Source organism: Solanum verrucosum, unplaced genomic scaffold (assembly GCF_900185275.1).
Source record: "Solanum verrucosum unplaced genomic scaffold, falcon-dt-bn FXZP01000149.1, whole genome shotgun sequence".
In the NCBI taxonomy this organism is placed as follows: Eukaryota; Viridiplantae; Streptophyta; class Magnoliopsida; order Solanales; family Solanaceae; genus Solanum; species Solanum verrucosum.
The window spans coordinates 896383-914808 of NW_026020295.1; the positions used below are offsets into that span (position 1 = coordinate 896383).

The following is an 18426-nucleotide window of genomic DNA, read 5'->3' on the forward strand; positions in this document are numbered from 1 at the left end:
AATTAAAACTTGATCCATCATCCACGCCGTATTAGTTGTTTATTTACTTCTTTTTCCCTTATGAGTTTAAATTTTATTGATAGTAATAATTGTTGCGAGTCTGTTTTGTAACTTTTTTTGAGTCGAGGATCTATAAGAAATAACTGTTTATTGACTAGCGATGTTTTTTTTAAGGAAATTACACTTAATAAGTTTGAAAATGTGTGGTCTTGAACTTTCGATGTAGTGAAACTTTCAAGGTCAAAATTTGTTAAACTTGAAAGTTAACTCACCAAAAAAAAAGATAAAAAATTTCACGATCACCCACCTCTACACCATTCTTGTAAATTATCCTATTCTACGTTGATATGTGAATTAGCATAAAATTGTACGTTTTTCTCTGATCTGGTCTAATCTTTAATTTTTTCCCTTTAAATGGTTGAATCTTTACTTTTTGTGCTTTAACCATTGAACTTATACCTAATGATCTACTATAACTTGTGATGTATTATGATATAAGAATATGAATTAACATTTCATAAAAAAATTTATTTATTATGAGTGACATGAATTTAAAAAAAGTACAAATGACCCATGAGTTAGACCATATGAGAAATATTTGTCGGCCCATATTACTCTTAAGCCCATCACACAATATTCACACATTATTACTTATATGTAAGATGGATCCAACACACTACCTATTCCTTAGGCACGAAAACCCCAACAAGATGAAAAGTCAGATAACGAAAAATACTCTATCAAAATAATGAATGTGCTATTTCATTTTATCATACTTTTTTTTTCTCCTTTTGCATGTACTATTTCATTTTATCATTTGTTCTTGTTTTTAAAAAAAAAATATAAATGGAGTCGTCTTTTTCTTAGAAGCACAATATCTTTCAAAGTGAAATTTCTTTGTGCGAATTTCAATTAATTGGACCTCTAATCAAATATCGAACACTAAAACAAAGAAAAAAAAAGACTTTTGTTAGTTTGAGTGCATCTGTAACTCAAGAGAGGTGAATTTTTGAGTCATATCATATTTTTAATTTATTTTTTTAATCCAACTTCCTTTAAAAGAATATGTTATTATAGGAGTTTTTGGTTTAGAAAGTTAATAACTATTAAGTGCGAATAAAATTAAAAAAAAAACATATACTATTTACGTGAAAATCCACCTAACTCAAAAGATGTAAAAATCATGATCTATCCCAACAAAATTTTACATTAAAGTCTTCACTAAAATAACTTGATGTGAGCTCCTCGTCTTATAATTTAAACTATTATAAACTAATTACGTAGATATTAATTTACTTAATTATATCTCTACATGATATAAATTGAATTAATGAAGTCAAAACACATTCAAGGTGATGTGTGTTATATATTTATTTATCATGCAACTTGCATAATGTCAAACGAGTCATTTTTAGTTTTAGAGTAGGTAAAAATTAATGGTTAAACTAATCAATAACCAGACAACGCTATTAATAACCTTGATATTATTTTTATCCAACTCATGATGTATGATTCCTTTTTTAATATTCCATCGTTAGAAAAGAGAGAGTCATGTTCTTTGAAATTCAAATGAAACGTCTCGATTTGAAAAGAAAAATAAATGTTATAAGTAGGGGTGGAGCCACGTGAAACTAAAGGGCATCATAAAATCATAATGTGGACGTACATAGAAAAGGCATTTGAATCCTTATGATCTAATGTACGAATTTCTGAATGTCCTTATACGAATTTTGGCAGCCACTAATGTACGATTATTATTACTAATACTACTACGATAATACTTAATAGTATTGTTATTTTTGTAAATAATTTCAAGGATATTATGGTCATTTAGCAAAAAATGTGCTTATCAACACTTTGTAATAACCAAACATATGAACGACTTATTATCAATTTCAATACATCGATACGTACACATAACTATTTATCCATAAAATTAGTTTTAACACCTAAAAGTACATGCCAAAAACTAACTAGTAAGATGACACTAACTTATGAGTGTTTCTCTGCAAATTTATAAACCAAAGCAAGTGCATTACTAGTCACTTGTGAAGCAACAAAAACCCTAACCCTAATTGAATCCTTAATTTTTCCATCCATAGAAGGATTATTAATCATATCAAGACAAGTATTTTGATCAGTAAGTGCAGCACTAATCCATGTTTGAACATTACTAACATGCCAAGTAAATTCATCTCTTCTTGATGCTAATTTACCACTTTGCCCTAGCTCGGGGATCGATCGTTCAAGCTGATGAACACAATCATTCATGTTGAATGAACAATCTTTAACAGCTTGTAATTCTCTTGGCTTTAAGCCCCTCATTCTTGTGAGCTTTGAAATGTATGTTGAAGCAATTTTAGCCTTCGATAAGCTCACCGTTAATGCTGCATGAGCTAGTTCTAGCTCGTTTAGTTGAATGGTGTTTGCGTAGGCAGAGAGAGATTGAACACATATGGTAGGGTATAACGTTGTTCTGCATGAGGTTACTATGAAATTCATGGTGTTTGGATCAGTTTGAGACGTGACAGACTCAGTAATAATTGCGAGAATACAATGAAAGTACAAGAAAAGTAGTAAGAAGTGAAGAGTAAGGTTTGCCATATATCCTATTTTGGATATTTGAAATGAGTTTACTCAAGTGGAGTGTGTGCAAGATCCTATTCCAAGGGGAAGCTTTATATTGAGTTGAAAAGAGTTATTAGTTAGGGTTTTACCTAATACAAATTGACATTGTTTTGTAATGAATCAATTAAAATATTTTATTTAGTGCCTAGTGGAGAAGCCATAATCAAGGAAAAGGATTAAAAATCTCCACTTTATTAAACTTCGTGTCGTGCAACCGTAAATAGAACAAACTTGAGATTTCTAGTTAAATTTGAATTCGTTTATTGTAGGACTCATTTCTTGACGTATTACTTTCAATAAATATTTTTGTTATTATCATGAACTCAAACTCAATACCTTTGACTAAAGACCGAAAGGATCATGGACGTCATATTACAATCTATATTGATCATGACCATTTAGGTTTGACATTTAAATTAACATTTCTTTTTTATTTTCGAGTTTTTATAATTTATTCCAGCTAGAATATGACATTTTTCTATTCAATTGCAGATGTGAAGGAAGCTTCACAATCTTTTTTTTAATTTTTTATTCTTTTTAGCTTAAACTTATCGATAACTAAAATTTAGATAAACATGTAACAAAGTTTAATGTAACGTAATAAATATCTATCTATAAAATAACGTGCATTGTCTATTAGAGATTGAAACTAAAAAAAAATTAAAAATTCCTATGAAATAATTAATTTTAAGAAGCACTAACCTAGTGGCACAACTCTTGTCCAATTGACATTTATCGATATTTCATTATTGAAAAATTACACTATATAAATTTGATAATTCATGTTTTTTCTTATTTTTATATTATATATTAATTTTTCTTACGTCTTTTTCTTTTTATTTCTCTTTTACTTTTCTTGAAAAAAAAGACGTCATTTTGCTATTCACTAACGCCACTCACAATAGTAAGAATTGTTATTGTATAAATTTATTTGAACGAGCGAATTACGAATATCAAATGATTAAACAAAAATAAAGCAAACAAGTGTTACTAGCTAGTAGTCAACTCTGAAGTAGGCAAATTAATTAAATAATTAAACTAATCTCATAAAATATTAAGTACCTGCAAAAAATTTAAACACAAGATTGACAAAATCTTGAAGGGAAGCTTTGACCAATCTCATAAATCGAAATTAGTGTGAAATTAAAAGAAGATATATTATCAAGTAACAACAAACCCAATGTAATAATTGTAATTGTCACACCACTTTTATTATTATACAATTATTAAGGATATGACGGGTTTAAAAATATATATATAAAACTAAAGAAAAAAAAATCATTTTTAGAGTCGCCACTTGAAATTGAGTTTTTTAGGTGTTCCAAGTCACCCGGTAATTTCTAATTTTAATTTTTTTTTATTTATTTCTAATCTACGAAAACAGAGATTGGGTAAGGAATTCTATTGACCGGAGGGAAGGTGTGAGGCACCCCACGAGTCCCGTGGTTCTACCACGATCGCTTTATTAACTCATGTTTGGCTAAAATAATTTTTGGATAAAAGACAATTTTTGTGTTAGTTACTAAAATTTTTTTTAAAAAAAAAAACTGATTGTCCTAGGAGCGTAACCGCACACAAGTCCACTTTTTTTAAAAATAAATTTTTTTTTAAAAATAAAATAAATTTTTTTATTTTTTTTGCAAAAACAACCTCTCTTTTCTTTACTTAAAATGACCAGAAACTGAAAAAAAAAACATTGAGATTGTTGTTGTTTTTTTTTTATAGCAAAAACATGGGTTATGTATCAACTTCATAATGACAAATATAGAATTAACACCTAGTTTAATAATAGAACACAAATATATAATAACAACAAAACATTATTTAACTAATTCCAATAAAGTTATACATCACTTCATAATGATAAAGATAAAATTAATGCCTAGTTTAATAATAAAACACAAATATACAATAACAATGAAACATAATCATATTAAGTATCATAACATATTTAAATAATTCACATAAACTAAACATAACAATTTAATCGAAAATATAAACATGCTTCATTATTTTTCGAAGTTACATTGCAAAATGTAAGGAAAGAGATGTACCTAAAGAGATGATGACAAAACAATGATGAAAGCAAACTTAATTGAACTCCCGAAGACCACCAAAAGATGAAATATATATCCATTTTTAATTTTTTTTAGAAGCTATGATTTCTCTCTTCTAATTTTTAGCTCCTCTCTTTTTTTGAAATAAGAATGGGGGTTTAAATAGGTGTTCAGCATTAAACCCCCACTCTTCTTGAAAATTTAAGAGTCAATGCATGCACTGGACTCTTTGTTTTTCCAAGGTGCCACCCAAGATGACCAATGGAATTTCTTTTCCCTTTTTTTTCTTTTTCTTTTTCCAAGAATTAATTAAAAGACTACATTGCCCTTTTAGATGACCCATTTCTTTTATTCATTAATTGAATAATAGCTAAATGGGTCATCTGAAAATTTGGAATAGGCCCAAAATGTCATTTTAGATGACTCATTTCTTTTATTCATTAATTGAATAATAGCTAAATGGGCCATCTGAAAATTTTAAAATAGGCCCAAAATTGATCAAGACCCAAAAATCAGAAGAAAATCAGTCCACTAACACAAAATTTAAACATCTAAACTATTTTGAAGATCAAACACAACAAATAGGGAAGAAAAATAAAGTAAAAATAATAATAATAATAATAATAAAAATAAAAATAAAAGCGAAATTAAAATAATAATAATGATAATAATAATAAAACTCAAGCAACAACTTAAACATGAACTTGAAGAACACTAACAAAACAATACAAGTCCGGTCATCAAAACAACTTCTATGGTTAAAAAAAAAATGTGATAATGACAAATTTGGATAGAGGATGAGAGGGGAAAACGATTGACATAAATTTTCAGATGAATGGAGGTCGCCGGAAAATTTCGCCGGAAATTTTTTGACGAATTTTGGACATAAAATTTACATCACAGGGTAGCCCTTGAAGAGCTCTACACTTTTATGTAAAGGATATATGACGGGGATGACCGAAACTTTGTAAATCTTTAAAGAGAAGAAAAAAATGTTTGGTTTTTCTTAGATCTACGGAGTTTGGCTATGAATATGAATGAATGGTTTGCGGATTTGTGTAGAGGAGGATGAAAGGAAGAAGTGGTAAAAATTTAAAGATTTTTCCGGCCAAGGGGTGGTGGCCGCCGGCGGCAGTGGCGGCGGTGGCGGTGGCCAGCTAGCGGCAGGTGGAAGCAAAGGGGAGAAAAATAAAAAAAAATGGCAATAAAAATTTGATTTTGGGATTTTATGTTTTTGGTAGAGTCCATAAGAACCCTTGGATTAAAAAAATCATGAATGATTGAGATTTAATCTTGACCATTCTATTGGACCGGGTCAAAATTGATTGAGCCATCAAAATTTGGTCTAAATTAATTCAATTCAATAAAAAATTGGGTCATTTGGGCCAATTAAAAAAAATAATAATAACAAAGACAAAATTACCCAAAATACAAAACAAAAGATATAAGACCTTACTATATATTGTAGGAGTAAAATAAACACATCAAAAATTAGGTGTTCACAGCATGCCCCTCTTTGCTTGGAAACATGAAGAGTTTTCAAGCGAAGAAAGTGAACGAAGTGGCTAATTTTTTACTGTGCAAACTCCGTTAAAGCCATTTTGAAAAAGATGACCGAACCTTGTTTCAGAGGTTGCCTACATATCCTTGATTAAAATGAAATCAGGTCACTGTAGTTCGAGAAACTTTGATAGCTGAAACTATCAGAAATTGCAGTCAAAAGATTGCTTCATATTGCTTGTCATCATCTACTGTCTATATTTACAAAGAAAAGAGCTACAGAACTATTCCTATCTACCTTATAAGAGTTACAAGATCCCTACTTGATTTTTATTTTTTTTTAGGGTCTTGTCTTGATTTTTGACTTGCTTTGTGCGTTATCTTTGAGATTGATCTTCATGCTCTCTTGGCGGATTGTAGATCATTCTCGGGTGCATGTTTTAACTTGAGTTGGTAGTTGAAACTCAAAACTCAAGATCACAAAATGAAGAACCCAAAAAGGATGTGTTTCCTGTAGGGAAGGGAAAAAAAATGAAAATCTTGGACTAGGACGTATAATCCTAGAAAGAAAAAGAGAAGTGGGGTATGTTGCCCTGAGAGTTTCAAATAAAACGTATTGTCTTTGTGGATTGTCCTAAGATTGGGGTGTATCCCTAAAAATGTGAATATGGCGTGTATAACCCATGGATTCTGGTGCGTATTGCCCAGGATATGCATATGGTGCATATTGCCCATGAATAGAGAATTGATGCGTGTTGCATGTGAATAGAGAATTGATGTGTATTGCATGTGAATAGAGAATTGATGCGTATTGCATGTGAATAAAGACTGGTGCGTGTAGCACGTGAATGCAATATCGATGCATATTGCATGGGATTTGGATTGGTACGTCTTGCTCATGAAAGAAAGATTGGTACGTTTCGCACGTGAATAAATGACGAGTGCGTATTTGCATGGAATTCAGATTGGTGCGTATTGCACGAAATTCAGACTGGTGCGTATTGCACATGAATAAAGAATGGTGCATATTACATATGAATAAATGACGTGTGCCTATTGCACAGAATTTAGATTGCCTGAAGCTCTCAAATTGAGAGGCAAGAATGCGTCTAGCATGAGATGAAACAACAAACATGTGAAGACTTTGGAGAACTTCCTTTTTGTGATGTTTCATTTTTGACTCGTAATCTCGCATTTTCTTTTGTTCCTGTTGAGCAAAACAAAGAGAAAATTGTTAGTTTAAAGTGGTGGTTGGTTTGTGGCCTTGATGCTCCGATGACTTGACCATACTCTTGACCAATTTCTCCAACTCTACTCCAAATTCTTGGTTGAATAAACTTTGAAGCTTCATCTTATCGATTCAAGGGCCTTGATCTTTTTTATACTACCAAATATTATGGTGCGACTGATGTCCCAAAGGACAAATTTTCCTGTTGAATATTTTTTCATGACTTAAGAGACTATATCGTCTTCCTTCACGAGTTTTCAGTGAAGTTTTGAGGCGTTTTAGTCCTTGCTCGATGGCATGTCAACTCGGATACTCAGTTTTACTTTTGGAAACCCGTAGTAAGCTTTGCCATATTTTACCTTATTTTGTTAAGAGATTATACCGAAAAGACTATCAAACTTAAGAGTGTGAAAAATTGGATCAAGAAAGACTATAAACTTAAGAAAGGGGATTCCCTTTGGAAAGAAAAAAAAATGAGAAAGAGAACTTATCTAGAGGCATATGTCGATTTTGAGTGAACCATGACATGTACTTTGGACTTGACCCCAGATCCGTTTGAGTTGTCTAATTCTCAAAATCTGAACCATTATCAATTTATAACTGATCTATGTATGCTTCATGCAGAGGTATCGAGAAATAGTGATCTTTGCAGATTTCTCCCAATTGGTCATTTTCATGATGCTCTCTTCTTTTATCTTAAGGTGTCACGCAAGGGTTTTTCACTGATAAGATTTCCTCTCATATCTTCTTATGGTGCCTAGAAAGGTTTTCACCGATGAGATCCTTGTTTTTTTTTTTTTTTACTTGACAATGTTGTCTTTGATAATCAATTGTCCGTGCAAGACACATTGAATCATTGTTCTTAGAGTTGATCAAAATGTTGGTTGCTAGAATAAAATCATAAACGGAATTACAATTTGACTCTAAAAAAAAATGCCCCAATTTTCTATAGATACTGGAATATTGATTTTATTTTTTTTGGTATGACCGAACCCCAAAGGGTTGCCTACATATCCTTTCGGAATCAGGTCAAACGTAGTTCAAAGTTTCAAAGAGAGGATTTTTGGTTTTTTTTTTTTTTGAAAGAGATGCCTTTGTTCTCTCAGCCACAAACTTGTCACAGTATCGTAGAATGCATTAGATGTAGTATCTTTTGACTGCGTCTGCATTAACAATTATGCCTGTGATTTTTTCCTCCACATCAGTAAGGTGCAAGGCTCCTTTGGACAACACCTCCTTGATAAGATATGAACCTTGCCAATTTGGGGCAAACTTTCCCTTGCCCTCTTCTTGGTTCGGGAGAATGTGCTTTAAGACCAGTTGACCTACTTCAAAGTGTCTTGGGTGCACCTTTTTGTTGTATGCACGAGCCATCCTTTGCTGATAAAGCTGACCAAAACAGACGGCCGTCAATCGCTTCTCATCTATTAAAGTGAGCTGCTCTAGTCGGGTTTTGACCCATTCAGTATCTTCAATTTCAGCCTCAACAATAATTCGAAGAGATGGAATTTCGACTTATGTTGGTATCACAGCCTCAGTCCCATATACCAGTAAATAAGGAGTTGCACCAATCGAGGTACGCACTGTTGTGCGATATCCTATAAGTGCAAAAGGCAACTTCTCATGCCATTGTCTAGTGCTTTGAACCATTTTCCTGAGAATTTTTTGATATTCTTGTTGGCTGCCTCCATAGCTCCGTTGGCCTTTGGTCGGTATGGAGTAGAATTGTGATGCACAATTTTGAACTGCTCACGTACCTCCTACATCAAATTGCTATTAAGGTTTGCAACATTATCTGTGATGATAGTTCTCGGGATACCAAAACGATAAATGATGCTTGAATGGACAAAATCCACGACCGCCTTCTTAGTGACTGCCTTGAAAGTGATTGCCTTCACCCATTTAGTAAAGTAATCAATTGCGACCAAAATGAATCGATGTCCATTGGAAGCTTTTGGCTCAATTGGTCCGATGACATCCATTCCCCATGCAACAAAGGGCCAAGGAACAGCCATGGGGTGCAACTCTAAAGGAGGCGAATGAATGAGATCACCATGAATTTGACACTGATGACATTTTTTCACAAAGCGAAAGCAATCCCGTTCCATGGTAAGCCAGTAATATCCTGCTCGGAGTATCTTTTTCGCAAGGACATATCCATTCATGTGTGGTCCACATACCCCAGCATGTACTTCATTCATGATCTTTTCGGCTTCTTCAACATCCACACATCTCAACAAGTTCAGATTCGGGGTGCGTTTATATAAAACTTCCCCGCTCAAAAAGAAACCACTAGCCAGACGTTTAATAGTCCTTTTTTGGCTTCCATTGGCATGTTCGGGACATTTCCCTGTTTGCAAGAAATTCTTGATGTCTAGGTACCACGGCTCACCATCTGATTCTATTTCCACGGTGTTACAATAGCTATGTTGGTCCCGAAGTTGAATCTCCAAGGGAGTAATGCAAGTGTTTCCAGGATATGGAAGCATTGAGGCCAAAGTAGCCAAGGCATATGCCAATTCATTATGAAATCTGGGGATGTATCTAAACTCGATGGACCTAAACATTTTGCTAAGATCTTCCACACATTGTTTATATGGAAGAAGCTTGAGGTCTCGAGTTTTCCATTCACCTTGAGCTTGTCGAATAAGCAAATCAGAATCTCCCAGCACAATCAATTCTTGCACACCTAAATCTATTGCCATATTTAGACCCATGATGCAAGCTTCATACTCTGTTGTGTTATTTGTATAGAAGAAACAAAGTCGAGCTGTTGCAAGGTAATGCTGCCCTGTAGGCGATATGAGAATTGCCCCAATCCCTGTACCCTTTTTGTTGATTGCTCCGTCAAAGTATAATTGCCATGCTTGATTTTCATCTGGATCTACTTCTTCAACTGAGTTAATCTTTTCATCTGGAAAATATGTATCCAATGGTTCGTAGTCGCCATCGACTGGATTCTCTGCCAAGTGGTCTGCCAGAGCTTGAGCTTTCATTGCAGTTCGAGTGACATATATAATGTCAAATTCAGTGAGCAGGATTTGCCATTTTGCGAGTCTGCCAGTTGGCATTGGCTTCTGAAAGATGTACTTCAAAGGATCCATCATAGATATGAGGTAAGTTGTGTAGAATAAAAGGTAATGCCTTAACTTTTGAGCTACCCAAGTTAGGGCGCAACATGTCCTTTCCAAGATGGTGTACTTGACCTCATAACTAGTGAATTTCTTGCTCAAGTAGTAGATAGCTTGCTCCTTCCGGCCTGTGGAATCGTGTTGACCGAGAACGCACCCAAATGAATTATTTGTCACTGAAAGATAAAGAAAGAGAGGCCTATCAGGTTCAGGCGGGACCAATACGGGAGGGTTGAACAAATACTCCTTGATTTTTTCAAAAACTTGTTGACAATGCTCAGTCCATTTGACAGCAGCATCCTTTTTCAAAAGTCTGAATATGGGCTCACAAGTGGTTGTGAGTTGAGCAATAAACCTGCTAATTTAGTTCAACCTCCCAAGTAGACTCATGACTTCGGTCTTATTTTTCGAAGGTGGTAAATCTCGAATGACTTTTATTTTGGAAGGATCCAATTCAATTTCCCTTCTACTGACAATAAAACCTAGAAGTTTTCCAGATGGAACTCCAAATGCACATTTTGCTGGATTAAGCTTGAGATCATATCTTCGCACTCTTTCAAAGAATTTTCTCAGATCTTGCACATGATCAACTTGTGTTTTAGACTTGATGATTACGTCATCGACGTATACTTTAATCTCTTTATGCAGCATGTCATGAAGCATGATGGTAATAGCCCTCATGTAAGTTGCCCCAGCATTTTTAAGACCAAATGGCATGACCCTGTAGCAATAGGTTCCCCATGGAGTTATGAAAGCAGTTTTCTCAGCGTCCTTTTCGTCCATCAAGATTTGATGATACCCCGCATAGTAATTCACGAAAGATTGAATTTCGTGTTTGGCACAATTATCAACTAGAACGTGGATATTAGGCAAGGGAAACTTGTCTTTTGGACTAGCTTTGTTCAAATCTCGATAGTCAACACAAATTCTTGTCTTTCAATCCTTTTTCGGCACAGGAACAACATTTGCCAACCAAGTAGTGTAACGAATGGTTTAGATCACATTTGCATTTAGTTGTTTCATGATTTCTTCCTTGATTTTTTCACTCATGTCCGGTTTGAATTTTCTTCATTTTTGTTGGACGGGTGGAAAATCAGAATGAGTGGGCAGTTTATAGACCACTAAATCAATACTCAAACCAGGCATATCATCATAGGACCAAGCAAACACATCTTTGTATTCAAACAAAAGTTGTATTATGGCATCCCTAATTTCCTTCTTGACATGAAGACTTATTTTTATTTCTTTGACTTTCTCATTGCTTCCTAAATTGATGGCCTCGGTTTCACTAAGATTAGGCTTAGGTTTGTGCTCAAACTGTTCCAATTCCCTATTAATTTCCCTAAAAGCCTCTTCTTTATCATATTCAACCTCTCGACTCGGCGATTCAAGAATAAACAACTCTTTAAGATCTGAGAGTGAATTCCGCATGCATGTCATGTTATCAAAGCCGGCATTTATAGAACTGAAAAATGGAGAATGAATTAGGGGAGGGAAAAGACAAAATTTTACTGTCCAAACTAGAATTTCATTACATAAATTTTTTTTAAAAAAAAAAAGGATAGAAGGGTTGACATTAATATAGAATACTTTCAAATTTTTAGATCAAACCCTGACAAAAACAAAATACAAAAGCGTAGCAAAACAAACTACCAAGACTCCTTCCTTATGGGGAAAGGAGTGGCTTCCCAGTTGCTTAGCTCAACACCTGAGCCCACGAGCTGCACCTCGGCATGACTTGTACCTTCACCAACTTGAACCATGTTTATTTCACAAAACAACTGGCTGAGATCCTGAATAACTTCTTCAATGTCTTTATGAGTAAATGAAGCTTCTATTTCTGGTCCCTGAGGCTTGATAAAAGAATGAGAAATATGGGGAATCGGTTGTGGCAGCGCCCAATCAATCCTTTTGTGGTTCTTAGCCTTATCTTCATTTCTCTTGCATTGTTTGTATCCGAGGCCAGAGGTGCCTTGGTTCCCTAAAAGAGTAATGAGATCCACAATTCCTTGCGAACATAGTCCCAAGCCTTTACCAGGTTGATAGCCATATTTGAGCATTGTCGTTGCTACCATTGAAGAGGAAGAAGAAAGACATGGTTGGATAATGGGGTCTCCTTCTTTAAAGCGATCGACTGCTACGGCCTTAAAAGACTGGTAAACAACGGAATCACATCATTCTTTGGCCTCAATGTATGGAATGAAGGGATCTTTGTAAATAGGTAAATCATCTTTCCCATGCATAATGATTTCCTGATGGTTGTGTTCAAACTTAACATCTTGATGCAGAGTTGATGGGACTGCCCGAGCCATGTGGATTCATGGCCTTCCCAATAGAAAATTATAGGATGTGTCCATGTCCATTACCTGAAACACAATCATAAAGTCCACCGGTCCAATTGTCATGCTTAACTTGATTTCACCAATGGTAGCCGTCAAGGTCAATTTTCAAGCTTTGTAGCGTAGAGAGAGGACATATGTCTACCCCTGATCCCCCATCTATCATGACCCTCTTTACATAGTACCCTTCGCATTTCACTGTAAGAAGCAAAGCTCTGTTGTGTCCAGCTCCCTCCGTGGGCAACTCATCATTAGTGAAAGTGATAGTGTTCGACTTAAAGATGCGCTTGGCCATTCTCTTTAACTGATTTACCGTGGTCTCCTTCGATACATGTGCTTCATTCAAAATTTTATTCAACACACGACGATGCTCTTCTGAGTGCAAGAGTAGAGACAACAATGAGATTTGTGCCGGGGTTTTCTTCAATTGTTCCACAACAGAGTAATTTGGAACCTTAGTCTTTTTTAGAAACTCTTCTGCTTCTTCCTCAGTAACTGCTTTCTTCAGTGGTACTTGGATGTTTTGAGTCATCTTCCCTTTTCTTAATTCTTTTGGAGAGTAGCATCTTCCAGAGCGTGTCAGCCCCCCTGCTTCATCAACCTCTTCAACAATCTCCTTTCCTCAAAAAACCACAGCGATTTTGTTATAGTTCCAAGGGACAGCCTTTGAATCAGTTGCCGGAAGTTGTTGGACGGGCATAACAAAGATAGGTTCGTTCAACTTTGCCAAGCAATTTTGGTCCTGTTGTGTTAATGAAAAACCCTTTGATACATATAACTTCGGCATACCTGCTTGAACTTTAATCCCCTTCGAAACCCCCGGGACACACAAAATTTTGGTATCAAGGTTGATACTTTCCACATTCAAAGATGCAACTGGTTCTAAACTCTTTATCGACTTGTCTTCATCTCCGATCTTCCTAAACAACTTTCCCATTTTGCCAACGAGTTTGTACTCTTGATCATCGCAGATCATGCTCACTAAATTGTTTTGAGCTGGAAGTGGGTTGTTAGTCACATTGGGAGTGTTTTGATCATCTGTCACAACAATCACTCCATGATCGATTAGCTTTTCTATTGCCCCCTTCAAGGTCCAACAATTATCAGTGTTGTGTCCTGGGGCCCCTGAATGATACTCACATCTTTCATTGGCCTGGAAACCTAGAGCAGTTGGATTCAGACGATGTGGTGGGATAGACCCAATTACTCATATCTTTCTTAAGTTTTGAAACAAGCTGGAGTACGACTCTCCCAATGGAGTGAATTTCCTTTTTTGTCCCTGCTTTTGAGTGTAATTTTGCATAGGAAAAGGGTTGTAAGGGACCTGGTAGGGTGGTCGTTGTGGGCGAAGGTTTCCTTGAGTTGGAGCTCGAAAATGTGGGCGATTGGGAGGATACAAATATGACTGAGCATTGAAGACCGTGTATGGAGATGGAGATACTGGATATTGAGGGATATAAGGGTAGTAATGCTGAGGATAGCTAGATTGTCCCTGAAGTGGTGGGTAAGGACAATTAGAATTCCTTTGAGTACCCCTTGACCCTGATGCTAGCGAAGAAACTTCCTCTTTTCTTTTACGATTTCCAAAACTTCCTGAACCACCTTGAATAGCCTGTGTGGTAGCTTTGATTGTTGCCTGGCTCACAATCCTTCCCGTTTTGAGACCACTTTCGACCATTTCTCCAATTTTGATTGTTGTGTGAAACGGTCTTCCCATTGCGGCTGTCAGGTGGTGGAAGTAGTCAGGATCTTGAGCCTCTATGAAGATATCAACCAATTCTTGCTCATCTAATGGTGGCTTGACCCGGGCTGCTTGTTCCTTCAATTTGATAGCATACTCTCTGAAGCTTTCATTTGGCTTCCTTCTCAGATTAGAGAGTGTATTTCGATCTGGCATAATGTCGACATTGTACTGAAATTGTCTAACAAAATCTTGAGCCATGTCATTCCAGATGTTCCCGTGGGAGATCCCTTGGTCTATAAACCATTCTGAGGCAACATCAGTCAAGCTCTCACCAAAATAAGCCATCAGCAGTTCCTCTTTACCCCCTGCACCTCTAAGTTGGTTGCAATATCTCTTGAGGTGAGCTATGGGATCACCGTGCCCGTCATACTTATCAAACTTAGGGGTTTTGAATCCAGGTGGCAGATGGACATTTGGGAACATACACAAGTTTTTGAACGCGACACTTTTTTGCCCTCCTAACCCTTGCATACTTTTCATGTGTTACTCGATGTTTTTCATTTTCTTCAACATTTCCTCTTGATCTGAGCCTTGAGTGGGCCTCTCAACATCAATAGGGGAGCCGAATTGTACAGAGTTAGGGCCCCCGAATGCTATCCCATGAGTATAGTATTGCTCTGGGTGAACGGTGAACTGTCCCTCTTGAGCTGCTCTCTGCGTCACAGTTGGTTGTGGGAGAGTATAGACCGGTGCAGCTGTCGCGATAATAGGATTATTCCTGAATGGCATGTCTTGAGGGCATGTTGTTGATGGTCCGGCCCCACAATTATCAAATGGATCGTACCCCGGAGGGAAAAAAGGATCTGATATCGGGACCTGAGAAGATGAAGATCGGATACTAGTGATCTCAGGAAAATCGGGAATAGACGTTGGTGGTTCTTGGCCATTGGCCCAGGCTTGCCACAACTGTGCCATAACATGTCTCAATTTTCGATTTTCTTGAACGGTGGTTGTCTCTCTTGTCGTTGAATCAACTGGAGTATCCACTGGGTACACCATAGTTTCAGTATTGCTAGTCATTGACGCTCTTACCTTAGACCTGGTAAAGTACGGGTGTTCTGCCAGTTTACCACAAACCAACCATCGAAAGCTTACTAAAGAGATGAGAAATGAACAAACTTGTTAGGGGTTAGACATCAACCACACATTTGTTAATCACACAGTAACATGAGTTCAGAAGGCCATTGTCTCATCCCAGCTTTGCTTTGGTCATTGTTTTCTCTTTTTTTTTTTATTATTATTTTTTATTTTAAAGTTTTGATCGAACCCTTTGGAGGTTGCCTACGTATCATGTCGCCACATGAATCAGATCATTACGTAGTTCAGAAATATAGACAACTAAACAACATTAATTTAGACAAGCAAAATCAAACTCATTCATTCATTAAAAAAAACATTAAGCAAAACGACAAAATCCATGGGTTTAAACACAACCATGATCAACATGATCTCTTTGAACACCAAACTTTAAATTGAAACACTAAGTCTTAAACAAAAATAAGATAAAACAAACAAACAAACAAAACACCTAAACTCTTCTTCAATCTTCATCATCTTCATTGGGCTTTCTTTGTCCTCCCAAGGTTTCATACAGATTCAACAACACCTTCGGCATATGGGGAACAATGGCTCGTGCTTGCTCAGCCACTTCTGGATCATTCAGACGACGATGATTTTTAATAATATATGAGGTTTGTTCCGCCAACTGATGAACTTGACGGTTTGCCCTTCCCATATTTTCATAACAGTTATTCAACCCAACCTGGTGATCACCAAGATTATTCCTTAAGAAGGTCTCTCGCTCCTCTGCTGCTTCAAGTTGATGACGAAATGTTTCTCTCTCTATGATCATTTGTCTTTGCCCCTCTTTGATATCAACACAACGACTGATTTTCCTTTCATGTTCTTCTAACTGTGTATTAAGCTAATCATGTAAACTCATCCAACATGACCTTTCTTTCTCAAATTTCTCCTTCTACCGCTTAAGTTCTCCCGTTGGTAGTGCATGACCTCTTCAGATGCCACTAGGTCCCTCTTCAATCGAGAAATTTCAAAACTCTGCTCCTTTTTTATCTGTCGAGCTAAGTGAATTCTACTATCCAACTCTTCCTCTAACCGGGCTAATTTCCCCTATGCATGTTTCAATTCCCCTTCCACATCTTGTAACTCCAACTGAATATTTCTTCCTCTTTGGACTTGAACTTCTTGCCGGGCAATGGTGGTTTTGGCCTTCTCCAACTCTTTTTCCAACTGTTTTATGATGTGTTGGTCTTTTCTTTTTCTGTTGGATCTTTCGGGAATGTCAGCAAACGTTGCTGGATTACGAAACCACGATAGGTACCCAGGCACCACTTTTCCTTTATATTGCTCCACAACCATTTCACTTAGCTCAGAAATTATACTCCCAAACCATATCTTCAAAATATCAGTGCTATCAAAGGTAAAACCTGGCGGAGTGTCAAATACAAATCTACCCATATCATCATTTGGTGGGATTTCTTGTACTCTTGCCAGCTGACGCATAACCCAGAGTGGGGCATAGGGTTGAACACCTCTAAACCCAATCAATAGAAGAAATGAGATACCACTAGACATGCAAATGACATCCTTAGCTGGGAACCAGTAATAATTCCACACTATTTCATCAGACGTGATCACCGAAAGTTTCTCTTCACATGCTATAATTCCTTTTGGAAAATTAATTTTCGCTTCTCTTTCCTTGTGGGAGGAAACATAATTACACCAGTCTGGAGTGAACCTGGGTGCACGATCATGGTGATAAACATGTTCCAAAAACCATATTTGCAACAAGATGTTGCAGCCTTCAAAGTACATCTCCCCATTTATGCATTTAGTCAACACACGAAACATATCTGCCAGGATCATAGGAATAATAGTAGGACTTTCCACTGTGGTCAACGCCTTCACCACCCCAGCCAAACCAATGTCGATATGCTTGTCCCGTTTGGGGAAAACAATGATCCCTAGAAACGCGACCATGAAGGCAAAACATCCATTTGTCTTCCAAGCCTCTTCACCCCCTTGGTTGCTAAGTTGGTTTCCATAGTTTTTAAATCCATCATTTTAGCCATACCTCTCGTATAGAAATTCCAATGAAACCCACCCATTTTTCAAACTTTCCTTCTCTATTTGATTGATCTTGAGAAGTTCCAGGAACTTTTTGGCATTAACGATCTTTGAAATTATAGGTTTTTTATTGCGGAGATCAGCACCTCGAACACTGGATCCCTTCCCCATGAAGCTGGTGATTTCTTCCAGAGTTGGTGTCATCTCGAAGTCAGAAAATCGAAACACATTATTTTTGGGATCCCAAAAAGGAATCAATGCCTCAATCACATTTCTTTTAGGGTCAATCTCCATTAGATGAACTAGATGTCCCAAATGTTCTTTATTCTCCTTTGCTCATGACTCCCTATGTCTATCCACCATCGCCATAAATCATTGGGTATTGTGTCAACGATCATGAACTCTGAAATTCCTTCACTTCTAGGCGTTTTAGAACCCTGTCCTTTGGTCGGAGATGTCATTTATACCTTTGAATATAATTCAATTAATGTTTTACGACAAATTCTAACAGAGGGAGAAAAGTAAAAAAAAGAATTTTTTTTTATTATTATTATATTTTGTTAAAAAAGAATAAAATACCCATTTTTACAAACACCGAACCCGAGAAGGGATGCCTACGTATCTCATTGTAGTAGGAATCGAGTGTGCGTAGTTCATGAAGAAAAAAAAAGGACTCACACTTGAAAGACCACCCTTTTTATAAAAAATAAAA

The 18426-nt window shown here is 36.2% G+C and overlaps 3 protein-coding genes across 3 annotated transcripts; all 3 read right to left on the reverse strand.

Annotated features, from left to right (window-relative positions):
* Positions 1-1992: 1992 nt before the first annotated feature.
* Positions 1993-2604, reverse strand: LOC125834728 (21 kDa protein-like). The gene has a single exon (XM_049513875.1). The coding sequence runs from the start codon at positions 2602-2604 to the stop codon at positions 1993-1995; it is 612 nt and encodes a 203-aa protein (XP_049369832.1).
* A 5946-nt stretch (positions 2605-8550) lies between these two features.
* On the reverse strand, positions 8551-9063 carry LOC125834698 (uncharacterized). Its single transcript, XM_049513834.1, has 2 exons — positions 8962-9063; positions 8551-8895 (listed from the first exon to the last, which is right to left on the reverse strand). The coding sequence occupies exons 1-2, from the start codon at positions 9061-9063 to the stop codon at positions 8551-8553; spliced, it is 447 nt and encodes a 148-aa protein (XP_049369791.1).
* Positions 9064-9173: 110 nt separating this feature from the next.
* Positions 9174-11327, reverse strand: LOC125834699 (uncharacterized). The gene is made up of 2 exons (XM_049513836.1): positions 10918-11327; positions 9174-10857 (listed from the first exon to the last, which is right to left on the reverse strand). Exons 1-2 carry the CDS (start codon positions 11325-11327, stop codon positions 9174-9176), a joined length of 2094 nt encoding a protein of 697 aa, XP_049369793.1.
* Positions 11328-18426: the final 7099 nt, after the last annotated feature.

What these genes read in the sequence shown, in the direction of transcription:
- LOC125834728 (XM_049513875.1), bottom strand. Translation starts at nt 2,604, where the DNA reads ATGGCAAACCTTACTCTTCACTTCTTACTACTTTTCTTGTACTTTCAT.
- LOC125834698 (XM_049513834.1), bottom strand. Translation starts at nt 9,063, where the DNA reads ATGGTTCAAAGCACTAGACAATGGCATGAGAAGTTGCCTTTTGCACTT. An exon ending in GTGCAACTCCTTATTTACTG is followed by an intron (nt 8,896 to 8,961) that starts GTATATGGGACT and finishes ATTATTGTTGAG; the next exon opens with GCTGAAATTGAAGATACTGA.
- LOC125834699 (XM_049513836.1), bottom strand. Translation starts at nt 11,327, where the DNA reads ATGGACGAAAAGGACGCTGAGAAAACTGCTTTCATAACTCCATGGGGA. An exon ending in GTCATGAGTCTACTTGGGAG is followed by an intron (nt 10,858 to 10,917) that starts GTTGAACTAAAT and finishes GCCCATATTCAG; the next exon opens with ACTTTTGAAAAAGGATGCTG.